Below are 16,040 nucleotides of genomic sequence, written 5' to 3'. Positions count from 1 at the left end.
AGGTTTAGGTCTCTGGCTCAACCTACTACTTCAAAGCTGAGTTAGCTCTCAAAGCAGACCAGGCTGTTCAGGTTTTCATCCAGTCAGGTCTTGGAAATCTCCAAGAACAAGACTGCACAACCACTCTGGGCAGCCTATTGCAATTCATCACTGTCCCACCCTGAAAAGGCTTTTCCTTATGTCAAACTGTAGTGTCTCTGACTGGAATGAATTCATTCCCATTACAGTTGCCCATATAATGCTGTTTCGATTTGTGACCAAAACTGTATTTATAAAACACTAATGTTTTGCTGAACAGTGCTTGGACAGACTCAAAGCCTTCTCTCTTCCACCCAGCAAGTAGCCTGGGAGTGGGCAGAAAGCCTCCTTTCTTTATCTCCTTCCTAGGTAAAGAACTGTGCACTCGTCCTGGTTGAATTTACAAGGCTCCTGGTGACCTGTCCTCCCATCTTGCCTGTGTCTGACTGGAAGTCCTTCCCTCCACAATGGCCTTTGAAGGCTTGTGCTCTGCAAGCACAGTAAGGGCCCACTCCATCTCCTGCTCCCAGCCTTTGATAAAAGACCTTAGAAGTACAAGTCAGCTTCCAGAAAGGAGTGGGAGCCACATACTATTCATAATTAATGGATGCTCTTAGCCTAAAAACCCTACATGTTTCTTATTTTTCATATGTTCATTCATGTAGAATTAAAAAAAATTTAAATTTTAGGAATATCATCTTTCCCTCTCATTTTGTACCATCCTGCAGAAATGTATATGAAACTTAAAGTTAGGGCCATAGATTTTACTACGGTTTGCTTACAAGTCACATCCTAATTATAAACTGGCTTTTTTTCTACCAAAGGATAATGATGAAATGTCTAACTATCACACATGGAAAAATTTTCTCAATCATAGAAAAGGAGATCTTTATTTTCTTTTATGAAAAAGGAAGGAGAGAACACCATTTCAGGATGGTAAATAGATTAGGAAATATCAGCTTCCCACCTGCAAACCAGAAGCCAAAAATCACAGAAGTGGAGAAGACATATCTTGATGGTTTAATGGAGAAAAATATGACTTTTAGGAGCCACTTACACATTACATCTGTCATAGAAAAATGCACTATATAATTTCTCCCAACTAATTGCAATATAATTCTTAATACAAACCTCTTTTCAAGTTAATCTGATTCTGAGCTATGAAGATTTTACTGCAGCTTTGTCAAAGCTGCAAAAATACAATGATGTAACAAACTTCTAGTTCCTCTAGCTAGTAACAAGATACCATGGATGTACAGGTTTACATGCAAATACAAAATAGCCAGATTCTGAAAAAAAAAAGCATACTTAAAAAGCATAATTTTCCTGAACCATCAAAGTATGCAAGGCAGAGCTTAAACTAAAACAATGTTAAAACAGCACATGCTTCACCTGCTCTGAGCAAATGTTCAGTACCTGGAAGAATCAAGAAAACTACTTTTCCAAAAATTAAAACATAAGTTGGATATTCAAAGGATTACAAGGATTTCATGAACCTTCTAGGAAATGAAATGGAACTTTGAAAGAAAAAAACATGCAATATTACCAAGTGCAGAAATGAGAAGTTTGAGACATTTAGATATCACAAAAAATTAAAACATTGCATGTGTAAGTGATAAATTACTACCTGCATGGTCTAAACTGAAGTTATTGGACAACTAACCATTGTAACAGTGATAAAGGTAGCAAGCATGACAAAATTAAACACTTGTAAACAGATCCATCTAATTCACTGCCTTAAGAGAAAAGAAGTAGAATCTTTTGCAATTATTTAGAATGTGAATAACATACACACGGAAGACAAACGCAGAAATAAAAATAGAGCATATTGTACCAAAAGCCAAATTAGACTTGATTAAGTTAAAGCTGGAAATCATATTAATATGATTATTCAGCTTTCAGAATTTAAGCTACAATTCCTGCATAGCACTATGTTGTGTGTATGAATTCATTCAACTACTACTAACTGAAGGCTTTGATCCACCTGTTTTCTCAAACTTAAAGAAATAAAACTCAAGGCCCTCATAATTTAATATCTACCTAAAACAAACAATGATTCTAAACTCTTTCTTATGCTAACATATTTCCAGGCAAAAAACCCTAAGTAAAACTCATATGCCAACAAGAACTTCAGTAACAATACATAAAGAAATATTTCTGAATGCAATTCACATAAATACGTACTCCAATGCAGCAGCCTTTTTTTTCAGTTGAATATTTTCTTCAATTTGAACTTGACAAAGTTCCAGAAAAGTTCCCAATTCTGATGCCTTGACTTTTTCAGTTGTGGGTAAAGTATGATGGGTTAAGATCTCACCATCAAGCAATTGTAAACTAGGAAGGACCTTCAACATGGAAGACCTTAGGAAAAAAAAAAATTAATCAGATTTTTGAAAAAATCCTTATGCTAAAACACCCATTTTGTTGATAAAAATCATATAACAAATACAGAACATGAAGACAGTCCTCTAAATGTTTGTATGTATTTGTCCTTATTTCATATGTTAACACATTAACTAAGAATTTATGCTTATACTAAAGAATAATATAAAGAATAAAACACAGAACATAGCAAGACTTCTTAACACTTCATTGGCATAATGAACACTGCTGAAATACTGACACCAAGAACGTCAATGGCACCAGTCTCAAATCACTACAGCTAGAATTTTACCTACACAAACCTTAATGGGAAAATGTGACACATGCATAGGCACCTGTAATTAATTTGATTAGTTGGCAACACAGCAAACTAAGTCAAAAGATTAAGACACAGTCTGATTTTGTTGACACATCACAGAAATTAAATTTTAAAACTGCACAAAATACTAAACCTTGCTAATTCTACTCCCTTTATCATTCACATATACTGACATGCTATTCGGTACGCCTGACAGGAAAAAGAAAACACTAAATTTGGGTCAGGGAAAGGAATGAGAGCAAAGGTGAAATTTCCTTGCTATAAAAATGACAGCTGTGGCCACTGATGTAACAAAAAATGTTTATGAGAAACTTAAAAAAAAAAATTAAAGATGAGATCATCAGTGAGGTTTCACTTATGTTACCAAGAGATGTAAACTGGTACTGCAATCTTGTTTCACATATTTCTTGTACCAGACCAAAGTTGTTGAAAGTTTGAAGACTGCAAAATTATATCAATTCTCAGTATTTCCTTTAACTCAGTTTTAAGTAACATGAACTCTTGAAAGAATACTAATTGTAGGCTGTAAATCCCACTATTACTGAAAAAGATAGTATTGTTTTCAAATTTTGGAATCCCTGACTATTCCCTGTGAAGGTAAAGGATTACTACTGAGCTCAGACAACATACACTAAGTTTAAAATCTGAGAAAGTCTAAGTTTAAAAACAGAGAAAGTTATATTATTCCAAAGAACAGAACAGAACATCAGTTTTTGCAAATAGAAAACTTTCCTTCTCTACTGCCCATTAATGAAGGCTAAGACCATCTCAAGTACGTCTGGAATAAAATTATGGGTTCAGATTAACAGTTCCTGAACATGTAGTGAGAAATTACCAAAGCCGATGTTGAATAGCAATACACCAAAACAGTGACATATCAAAGTTCATCAGTGATGGAAATTTTGTGTCTTAGAGCTGTGGGATCTCAACACTCATTTTTCCAGCTGGGTTTCTCCTGGTGAAGGGCTGAGTCAATACTTCATTTAGTGAAAACTTCCTGGTGAATATTCTGTCACTTAAGAGGCTCTATTAATCATTACGGAATTGAAACATATTCCCCTAGGAGCGCTCAGACTGATCTCAGGGTTTAATTTTTAGAAAGAGATTTCTTACTACTTCACTTTTGTTGGTGTTATCACTGGCTGGACATGAAAGTACGAAACCGATTGGGAAATTTTACTACTAATTCCTTTGTTGGTATCAAGGGGTTATGTAAAGTTCACTGGAACATATTGTCTGAAGTTACAGTCCATGCTGTATTCAGCAAATCCATATTTCATAGTATCCCATACTTTAAATCCTTTAGACAAATTAATCTCTTGTCTAATCATAAAAGCTCTATTGGTTTAAGTAACCTAAAGTGTCAATTCTCGTAGCTAAATTGAAATTCAGAGAGCTTTTCCCTCTAGGTTACAAGTGAAATAACACTTAGTTTTGTAAAAGAGTAGGAATTCAAACAATAGAAAGGGAAATTTAAGACATTGTCACAGTCACAGAATTTTACGAATGAAATTACCTGCAGGAACCACAGGGTGCAAATAAGTCCGCTCATTAAAAAAAATCAAACAAACCAATCTAGAATGTACTTGCACAGCTACCTTTTAAACTGCTCAAACACTTCTAAATAAAAGTTTGATATGGTTGAGCTTTTTCTTTTGATTAATAATCGTAAATCTGTACAAAAATCTTCAAATGGAAGATATAAATGCAAGGGTGGTTTCTGTTTTTTAGGTTTTAGTGTGGCCAGCAGGGCTAGGGCAGTGATCATACCCCTGTACTTGGCACTAGTGAGGCCACACCTCAAGCACTACGTCTAACATGCAAAAAATTGCACAAAAAAACCCTATTCATTTGCAATTTTACTCCTATGGTTTACAAAACTATGTAACTACTCATTTCGGAAATCATGTTAACTGCATATAATTTTGTGTATCACGTTTCTTTTCTACCCTACTCATTTTTTATATAGAGACATATCATAATCTCTAGGAGTAGCTCTTTAACTTTTCAGATCATTATTCCAGGCAATAATGAAGGGCAAATGACAGCATTACTCTTACATCTCTTTCATAATTATAAGGGCTACATATTTTTGATGTAGAGATAAGGAATCTGAAGAAGCATAAAAAAGGCAAATTTTCAGCTACTAAGGAAAAACCAAACATTCATCCTGACTTTTTCTTCTAACAGACACTACCCCTTCACTAGCTATGCAAAATGTGAACCTGTCACAGCAGCCAGACTCTTCAGACTATATGTGGGAGTGCTTCTACTCTTTAAATAAGATGGGTACAACAATCTGTCGTCTGATTTTGATTTTTTGATTTAGCAAATTAAAGTATTTTTCTTACCTCCAGTTCTTTTCTAGGAGAAGAGGATTCCCACTCAGTGACAACTCCTTTAGTTTATGGCAGCCACTAAACCATGTATGGACATCTTTAAGATCTGTAGTATAGCAGAAAGAAACCGAAATATGTCTGAATGCAGAACCGCCTTATTTCCCATAAATTTTTACATGAAAATAAAAGTTACCAACATCATACACTTCTAAAAGCAAGACTGCTATCTATACAGTATAGTTTTAATTATTATCTATAACATTCATGTTTGGAATATATTTGTATATTTTCCACATAAATGTGTCTTATAAATAGATAGGAGCAGTCACATTCAAATCAGTTTATAATTCAGCTAAGAACTTCTTATTTGAATGGGTTTCTTTTTTTTTAAGACAACTCACCTGACAAGAAGTTATTTTTGATATCTAGCTTTTCCAAAAATACAAATGAATTTAAAGGCACAAGGTCAGTTAATCTAAGAACAAAACAGAAAAGATATTTTAAAAATTAAATTTAAACAGCAGTTCATAAACAGAAAGGCACCAGAATCTTTTGCAGGTATGACAATTTAGTTCTTTATGTAAGAAAATGCCCATTTATCTATCCAAGGTGCTAGGACTAACTACTGAAATTTTAACCTGAAAATATTTCTTAGTTTTCTCAGCACCTCAGTTTTTAATACTTTCTCATAAATGGCTTTTAATCTGTTAATATTTCATTCTGTTCCCTGCATTTAGTGCTGAATATCTGAAGTCTTATAAAATTTACACAACTCAGCTGGCTTTTCTTTAGGCACCATAACTACTACTAAAGAATGATACTAATAGAAGGTCCTGATTCTGGAGAAAAAATAAAATTTGCTTGGCTTCTTTCCTCTTTCCTCATTGCTCAAACTTCTTATCAGATTGTTTATCTCCTCCAATCAGCACATTACTTCCTAGATCCTAAAACTAGCATAAGCATTGTCATGGATTTCTATTTCAACAGGTCAAGGCTGCACTATCCCATAAGATATTTTTAGTGCTTCCTCTGTCTTACTACTTCTGTCAGATTGTGTCAAATAGGTGCTGATTACTGACACATTTATGGAATTGCTCTTCTTGCATTATCAGAGCTTTTCTTGAGCAATAATGCAGCAAAGCAGCACTGCAGGCTGCAGACTGGACAAAATTCTTGCTGGCAGTACTGAAGAGTAAATGTAAAGAAACAGAGCTGACATTCATCTATACATAGGGATGGGGACTGTAAGATGTGTGCTATTGCTACTACTAAAGGATTAAGGCTCAGTGTCATTTCTTTGCTTACAAACTTGCAAGAATGACTGTTGAATGGTTTGTTCAGCTGCCAGGCTATTGCCAAAGACTACCTTTCAGATTAAAGTTTATCATAGTTCATGTTGAATATAAAAGAGGCAGGAAAAGGTAAAAATCAAGATGTGAAGAATCCCAATTATCAACTACAACTAGAATGTTTAAGCACATGGTACACCAACTACACATTTTTTAAAGAAATACATGTTTAGGTAGCATGTTTCATCCCTGTAACGGCAAGGCCCTAACGTAACAGGAGAATGGTAGCAGAAATGGCACTGTATGTGGTCAGTTTTTGACTGCTAATTTTCACTGAAAGTAGTATTTTCTGAGGGTGTAGTGCCTTTGAAAGGTATAAATCAGAATTCTTTTTGTCTGAAATATGACCCTACAAAAAAATGAAATGCACTCAAAATTACTGAGGGACAAAAATGTGTCTTTGTTGCTGAAAGGTATGACTACATTGTGTTTCCAGCACAGGCTTTAAAACTGAAAAGGCAGAGCTGAATTTCACTCTGGTGCACTAATTATTAGCTAAATGTTGCTCATAGATTATTTATTCTCATTGAAAATACAACCAAATTCCAAACAGAAAAAAAAAAAAATCGTTCCCACATTCAGTTGAGAAGTATTTCTATCTGACAACATAAAATTTTAAGAGCAAATTCAGAGAAATAGATGCAAACACAACTGAGTACTTCCATTTCTTTCCATTTCCACTGTACTTCCATTTCTTTCTCAAACTGCATCGTAAAGTTGTCCTGGTTCTAACCCTACTTAGTTCTATTTCCTTCGTGCTATGGAAGCTTTCCATGGAATCAAACAAGTATTGACTCTATTAAAGCATTAAGCCTTATATGTAGGTCTGTATATACAGTAATACAAATTTCAGCATTTTAGTTTCTCATCATCAGTCAATAATACATAAGTATATTTAATATCTGTAGCAAATATCATCACAGATATTACTGGCTAATAATATGGCTGTAAAAACCAAAAATTCATGACTATAGATTCATATATTCAGAAAACAAATGCATGAGGGGCAAAAGATAATGCAGGGTTTTTATTTATAATGAGTTCTCTGGATCTTTATCAGCATATGCTGTGGTGGATTAGAAATTGTCTGCTGGACTGTCCTTGCCTGCTGTTGGCATTATGAGAGTTAAAACATTTCTCCGTCATTCTATAGCTTTCCCTTTACCGACATTCTTTGTTAATTTTTTTCCTAAGAAAATTCAAACCAGAAAGACAAAGGACATTACTGAAAACTTAATACTACTTGACCTTGTCACATTAGCCCTGGGCATAAGAGAGATATAAATTACAAAGAAGACACAAAAGTAAAAGATATTCACAAAAAAGCAAGCTATAGCTTCCTTTTTCTGTTCCCATTTAAGGCGCTAGCAGAACAGTCAGAGATAGAGTTTATGTAGCTTATGTGGTTATATCAGAAAACAGGGTTTAAGAATAGTTGCAAGTAAGCATCACAGAAAATAAAGATTGTGTTTCTGAACACGAAGAGCAGTTACTGCTCAAGAAGGTCTAAATCCTGCTGCGCAACTGCTTTTCCCAGAAAAATTAGCATTGATGCTAATAAGCGGTTAGCAGGAAGCGGGGAAAAACAACAAAAATAAATTTATCATAATCTACATCTTTAGGTAAAGACCAGGTTGCTTTTTCATTCCTTAAATTAAAGACAGTTCAGTTTACAATAATCCCCATATTTATAAGCAGCAAATACACAGAATATAGGAAATCTGTCAGGTAGCCACTTAGCTTCTGGAATACTCTAGTAGAGAGTACTTCAAGCACATTATCCATGATGCCACAGGCTTAGAGATAAACTTATCACCAGTAAAGAATTACTGAAAATTATTTTAAAAAATCTAGAGTGGTAAGGAGAGGATGGAGAAAACCACTATATATCAGTATAGCTTTTTTCATGAATGACTTATTTCAACATCCAATGACATTTAGATTTGTTATGATGATTCTGGAAAAGTGGTCAAATACTCAAAACATCATGGCTTGCAAGGAGATCAACTCTCATATCTGAGAAATTCAGTTAAAAACACAGATAACATATATATTTAAATTAAGAGAACAATGCATGCTAAGAAAGAACCAACTTTTTAGCCTTTCTAATATAAGCTTTTTAGGAATTATATGCATCTAGCAGCAAAAAAAAAAAAACATGGGAGCAACATGTTCACAACAAATTTGATTTGGGCCAAACCATTCTCCCAAAATAAAAAGGAACTTTTGCAGATTACTGCATTTTTGTAAATATTAATTTTTTATCTATCTCACTTAGGTTATCTTAGTGAAAAGCAACTGATAGCAAAAAAAAAAAAAAAAGAATTTGTCTTATTAATACCACATTAAAACAGAAATGTTAGGAGGGATTTTGTCTTTTTGGAAGTTGAATAAAAATGGTACCGGAACAGCATGTTTAGCGTCTCACTGTAAAACTTTTAAATGAAAAAGACATTAACCAGTAGGTTGCATAATTAAATGGGATTAATAAATGCCACATGCATTCTGAACACATATTAAAAATTTATTAATTTTACACAACGACAAGGCTGTTTTCTCCTATACCTAAATCTTTATCCACAACAGAAGAAAAAAATATGTCCTTTTTTTAAACTAACTTGTGTCCTCAGCTGCTATAAAATAGAGCATGGATCTTCATAGTCCCAGTTCTGCAGAAACCAAGTCAAGAGGATATACACCATTGCCTTTGGTCAATTGCACATTGATCAAGAATATGGTTTGTATATAAAAGCCACAATAAAACACTCAATAAAAGCAGCAGTGGTGAAATAGCTTTTTTCTATCTGAAGGAATTAGTGACTATCTGCTTTAGTTTCTTGTTAGACTATAGGTTTAAAACAATTTAAATCAAATAATTTTTGGAGTTTTACCTTTGACAATTTCTTATTTATGATGCAGACAAAGCATCTCAGGAATAAAAATGTCCTGTAAATTAGTGTAAGAATTTTTGGTTCACAGTACTTCACTTTCAGAAAGAATACAGATTCATTGCATTATCATTATATTGGCTTCCTGCAATCAGTAAAGAGGAAATGGCACTCAGTGCACACTTGGAAAAAATTCACAAAATTGCACTGGCTGTAGGATAAAAGTAAAGAAACAGCTTTTCTTTCAACAGCTTACTCCATTACATTCGCTGTTTCTATGGAACATCGAGTTACTTATGCTATAGCACACACATATGGAGCTGCTTATAAGTGTACATAAAGTGAGTGCAACAGAGCAGGCTACTGAAATGCCAGGAATTTTGAGGCTTTTAATATGGATTTAAGGCTATCTTGTCCTGTTTGTCACAAAGATTCCACAGAAGTTATAGATACATCACAGAAAGAACGGGAATTGTTTGGGGGCAAGATGTGTACTTATTTTCAGCACATCCAGTCTGTTGATGCAAAAATGTGTCCTTTCTCACAGTCCAGCAAAAGGAACTCAGCAGACCAAACACTGCATCTCTGCTTGGCTACTGGAAAACCAGAGCAAGTACTACAATGGACTTTAAAAACTCAAAGGTGATGGGATAGGCAAGTAACCTAAGGTACATCTGCATGGCCAGACCAACGCAACCTAAATCCAGAGGCTGCATTTGAGCTACCCCTGAGACTGTGCTTGCAAGTCCCTAGCAAGCATGTGAGAACTTCAAGGAGTTTTGCAAACACTTTATTACACACAGGATAGCTACACTGGAGGAAGAAGAGGAAACTACAATATAGAGCCACAGACAAGGGGAAAAGATAGCTAAAAACAAGAATTAAATCAAGCATTGTGACTCAAAACCTAATGCTTAACATATAATGCTCTTGCTTAATCACAGGCAGGAAGCACTTTCTCCAAACTCTAGAAGAATTAATAAGGGAAGAAAAAATCCCAAACCCTAGAAGCCTGATCAGGAACTTGAAGATTACATTCTGTAGATATTTTATTTACATCCAAGAGTCTCCATGAACAGTACTTCACTAGAGATGTTATGAAAACAATCTGAAAAGTTATATAAAAATATTGGTTGTATATACTTAAATAATATTCAATTTCCATGAAGGACATTGCTTATAACAACAGGACTCAGTCTTATACATCCTTTTCCCCACAGGCTCCCAGACACAATTGGCTGTGCTGAACTAAATGTCACATAGGATGGGATTCTTCAGTTCAGATGTAGACACCTACACGTGGGGTGGTCATTTTGATTTTTTTACTAGTCAATGAAGATGAACAGGCACTTTTAGGCTATGATTAGTCTCAAAGCAAGCAGCTAAAAATGGCAGATGAATCTCCCTTTAAAAGCATCTATTCACTAACAGGAGAGTGAAGTAAATAGTTGAGAGTGTATTTCTATACACGGTATGTAGTATTCTGTTTGTTAAGCTGAGATCAGTCTTATTCGGAACAAAATTATCACAGTATAGAAAAAAATTGATATTAATTAAAATTAATTTTCCTATTAACATATTACAAACTGTAATAAATGTTTCATATCTTTTTTAGCAGAAATTAAATAGGAAAAAAGTGGGGGTGGGGAAAATAAGATTTTGAATCCAGGATATCTGGTTATTCTACTTCTAAAGATGAATAGATTATCTTAGATAACTAACAGAAAACTAATTACAGAATACTTAAGGGCATGATCCAGTTTTATGCTGCTTGTCTTGATTCTTCTTTATTTTATACCTTTTAAACAGAACCATAAGAGTGAAAAATTAAAGCAAATATACTTGTTTTGCAGGGTATTAACATATGTATGTAAAATAAAAAACATTCTTATTTGGCCTTTCTAACTCTAGTATTTGCCCTTAACTTAGCCTTCAAAGTCTGTTTTGAATAAGCTAGCTGTGAAATATGAAGTTTGACAGACATACTCTAGAAACAATTGCTAAAGGAAGAAAGAAACCCACCATGGTTTTAATAATGCCACAATGCTCAAGAATTATTTTCACATAATATCCAAGAGAAAAAAATTTACATAGTTAATGCTGTTTCAAATTTTCTTAGATAGAAGTAGCCAATGTAATTACATGCCTACCACATATTTTTATTTTAAGGAATATCCCAAAAAGATGGTGAAATTTCAACCATACTGAGAATTATACTTTTCAGACAAGTGTTATGTTAGTAAATTCCTCTGGATCAGTTCTGTAAGTGGAGGAATGTTTCTTACTTACCTATTTTGAGACAGCAAAAGAATCTGCAATAGAGGCAACCAATACAAAGAAAGCATTCTCAGAGAAGAAATGCTATTGTCATCCAAATATAGTTCTCTTAAGAGAACATGATTTTCCAGTCTTGGAAGCTAAATAGAAACGAGATGGTTATTTAAGACTAATATAAATTAGAGAAACAACAATGGAATATTTACCAGATGCTTTTCATAAATCATTACTAAATACAAGAAAAATTGACATTTTAAGGAAAAGTATCATTTCCTTATTACGTATGTACCAGTTGTCACACATAATCTCTATATATCAGGTGGTAAATACTGAATGTCTTCTTTCACAACTGAATAGTCAATATAAAAAATTAAAGAAGAAAAAAGAAGTTCAAGAGCCCAAGAGTCACAGCCTTACTATTTGATTCATGCAGTTATTTGCTGCTTATTGACAATGGTTTTCATCTCTTGAATTCATAGGAGAATAACTGTTAGTAAATATGAATAAGCATACGTTTAGCAAACAACTTTGCTATTTTAAATGCTGTAGCACAAATTTCAAGTTTTGGAGAACCAACATACATTAAATAAGCATGATATTTAATCATCATAATAATATTATCATCATATATAAGTAATGGTAAGGAGCAATTACTTATATATAATGGCAACTATATCATTATTACCAGACTGATATAATTATCTTACTATTATAACAAGACCTATAAGTAATAATCTTTTCTTACATTATAAACAAAGTCAGAACCATAACTAGAAAAAAAATAGATGCTATAAATGAAGGAGGAACCACAATCACTGAGAGTTCAATTTTTCAAGGACTTGGAAGTAAGAAAACAATTAAGTGCTAGCCATTTGTATCTTTGAAAAATCACCCTATATAAGGCAAAAAAAAAAATCTTACCTAAGAGCATGAAACATCCCATACCAATCAAAGAGCACACGCTCAGAATGCTGAAAAATATGACTGTTAGCAAAGTCGTATGCACAACAGCCACTAAATTCAAAGCTTTTACCTCCTGGAGATTATTGCCTTGCAACTTCAGAACTTGAAGTAGGCCACAATTCTCAATGCCTTCAACTTGTGCAAGATGATTGAATGAGCAGTCTAGGTGAATGAGAGTAGGTGTCTCACAAAGACCTTTTGTGCTGATTAATTGATTATGGTCCACAATTAATTGTTGAAGATTTTTCAGTGACTCCAGACCACCTGAAAATTCAAGATTTAAAACACGATGAAATAAAAATCTCTTGTCATTCAAGTACTAAGAAAATTCTGAATTTTCTGTACATTCTCTGATATAACAATTAATATTACTTCTGTCTAGGGTTTAAAATGAATTACTGTATTTTGACCCTATCGGATATACAGTGCATATGGTTCACAAATCTCTGATCCTGTTAATTAAGCAATAATAACAGTTCATAATCTCTTTGGTACTTCTGTTGGAAGAGAACATTCTCTTAGTGATAAACTGTACTTACTATGCTTTAGCCACTTTACAACTGCTCTGAACTCTGTGAAATGCTAACAGCCCTCTTAAAATCATCCATCAGAATGAAAACACTATGTTTAAAAGTTAATTTTTATTAGTTCATTTTTAAAGAGTTTTTTAAAAAGTTTATCAGCAAGGTTGGAAAAAAAATGTATTAAAACTTAGGCCAGCATCATCACTATTATTTAAATTAGTCTTTCTTAAGGAAGTATGGAAAAATAAATTTAACGACAAAATTTATAAGGAAAATTTAGTGCCTTTAAGAACAAAGCTATACTACTGTAGCCATTCCACTCTCAACAAATTTCCCTGCCATCTACATTAAAGAGCATGCAATCTCTACACACAAAAGAAATGCAAAGGAATTCCCATGAGCATCTGTTTCTTTCACAGAAAGCAACTGAAATCACCCTTACAACAGCAAAAACTACACTGTCTTTCCATAGTCTTACACATGCAATGACACTGATCCATCTAACTTGCTACAGGTCCAAGCAGCTTTTCTGTATCTCTGTAGTAAAAATTCCTTTGAAGGGATACGCTTCACATAACATATCTAAAATAAGGATTTTCTGATTTTACATCGGTTTCATGAATTCTTAGATAATTTAGTTAATTTAGTATTATTTGAGGGAACACTGTGTTTCATCTTTATCTCACCCAAAATTTCACAAGTTCACCAAAGGAATCTGAATGAGCTCGACTCACAGTAGTGAATCTCTTTGTGACTGTCCTTTGGAAAAAACCCTATGATTACATATTTTATTTCACAAAAAATATTATGAAACCAGAGATACCATAGAGTATTGAGATTACAGAAGAGGAGTTAAAAATGAAAACAAATTATAAGGAGAAAACTGAAGCAAAATATTAAATACTAAAACAGCAGCAAGTTAAAAAAAAAATCCCAATATAGATGTTCCAATAATTTTAATTTAAAAATGGAAAATATTTAATGAAAATAATGCAATTATCTGTGACAATTAAAGTGACATCATCTTAAATATAACACACATGTAATGTAACTTCAAAACCATGCTTTAGCAAATAAATATACAAATCTTTAATTATCCTGAAAAATTTCAAACACGTCCATGACATAATACCCGGACTGCAAGATCCTGGTCTGTATATTTCTTTCGTGCTTGGATGAAAATAAAAAAGGAACCAGCACCATCTAGTGGTCTCAGAAACACTTTCGCGTTTTTGTGTGTTTGTTCCCAAGACTTCCTTTTAAGAGCAGCTTAAGTTACCTTAAGCTTAAATTAGTTCAAGTTTAGCTGTGCTGGAAACTTTAAAAGCATTCTATGAGCCTGGAGTGGGACTAAGAAGAGAGACTGCGCACACAATAAGAAAAGGCAAGAAGGTAAAACAAAATCTGGAAGTTTCCTTCTCTGCATGCTGCACAAAGCACCCACTTTTTTTACTCTTCTTCACCTGAATACCATTCAGAACATTCTGGAATTACCACATGCAGTCCAGCAGAAAATACAAAAGAGAGAATAATGTACTACAAACAGATGGTATTTTACTAGTTTTTCTGCCCACATGCAAAATTAAATATAAGCATGAAAGTCTTCTGCACATTTCCAGAAGACATTGTCTTACATACCATGCAACAAACAAAAGTTATAGCAGCCATAAGAAAAGCATTTTGTTGACAATTACATGGTTTCAGCAAGATTCAAGGAGAACCTTTATAGGAGTTCTCAGCAATTTGCAAAGTGCAGCTGAAGTCTGCCAGCTAGGGACTCTCTCAGCTATTGATGCAGATCTGAAGTTACGTTTATGTGTGACAAAGACAACTAACAACAGAGTGAAAGCTGACAGCAAACATAAAAATGAAAAGAAAACCAAAATAAAACCCTCAAACAACAAAGCCAAAACTAAAAAGGTGTCTGATGAAAAAAAAAAATTCCTCTCTGTGCTGCCTTAAAAAGAGTATATTGAAAGCAGCATTTATGACCATCCATGGTTATGCATTGCTATTCCTCGAGCTGCCAGGGTTTTACCCAGCACTCTATGGCAGTATGGACACCCTACAAGAAGCATATTTGAAAACTTGAGTCAAAATGCTACTTTTTGTGCATGAAAATTTTTAAACAAAGCATTCATCCTCAAAATACAAGCATATGCACTTGACTTCGGTGTGTTACTGTCCCAGTAACTTAATTTGTGATCATGCATTTCTAAGGGAAATAGCATAATTGAGACTATTTCTCTTACTGCTATTTTTAAGGGGTTTTTGGCAACTCTAATTTTTCCCCTGATGATGCTATATTTCAATGACAGGAGAAAAGAATGAAAAGAGAAATCATAGTATGCCAGAAATTTCCTACAATAAGTCATTAAAACTTAAACATTATGAATGTAAATAAGCTTTACTACACAGTACTGGATCTTCCAAAATTGCTAAGGGACATCCTGCAAGATTTACACATGGGAGTGATATGCTAACTATCTATAACCCACAAATCCCCTTTTATGCATTCTGTGCAACTACTCAGTAGGAAATATATCCTGTATTATGCATCAGTTTGAACCTAAAATCCTCAAAGCAATTCTCTAGAGGGAAAAAAACCCAGATTTGAAGATGACTTTTGTGAACATTTATTTACCCACTTAAATTCATTAGAGACTAAGTAATTGTAGCAGTGCAGTGCACAAAAGAGAAAGTACTGGTGTATTTTAGTCCAGTTGGCCTGTATGAAGTTCCCAGACTCCACACGGATGCCACATTCTTAAATATCATCCACTAAAAAGATGTCATTCTTACAATAATCTTGCAGACATTTTTATCAAATGAGATCAATCTGAATAAGAATCTTATCAAGCACTATTTGCCACAATAATACAGATGAAACATTTTAACCATTTTGTTTTATTGTTCCTCCTTAGAGTACTGATGTGTTTTTACAGCAAACACTCATTTCCCAGCACTTTTATTCTCATGTA

At 33.8% G+C, this 16,040-nt stretch overlaps 1 protein-coding gene across 1 annotated transcript in view; it reads right to left on the bottom strand.

Moving 5' to 3' along the window:
* Positions 1-16,040, bottom strand: part of LRRIQ1 (leucine rich repeats and IQ motif containing 1) — a gene marked incomplete at both ends in the record, with an annotated part of 100,678 nt that overhangs the window by 73,877 nt on the left and 10,761 nt on the right. Inside the window, 5 exons of the mRNA XM_084205866.1 lie at positions 2,203-2,379; positions 5,071-5,164; positions 5,460-5,533; positions 11,585-11,712; positions 12,606-12,799. Of these exons, the coding sequence (XP_084061992.1) occupies positions 2,203-2,379; positions 5,071-5,164; positions 5,460-5,533; positions 11,585-11,712; positions 12,606-12,799 (667 nt within the window). The remainder of the gene's footprint in view (positions 1-2,202; positions 2,380-5,070; positions 5,165-5,459; positions 5,534-11,584; positions 11,713-12,605; positions 12,800-16,040) is intronic.

Source organism: Fringilla coelebs, assembly GCF_963513975.1.
Source record: "Fringilla coelebs genome assembly, chromosome: 5".
Taxonomy (NCBI): Eukaryota; Metazoa; Chordata; class Aves; order Passeriformes; family Fringillidae; genus Fringilla; species Fringilla coelebs.
This window is presented reverse-complemented; position numbering and strand designations above follow the sequence as displayed.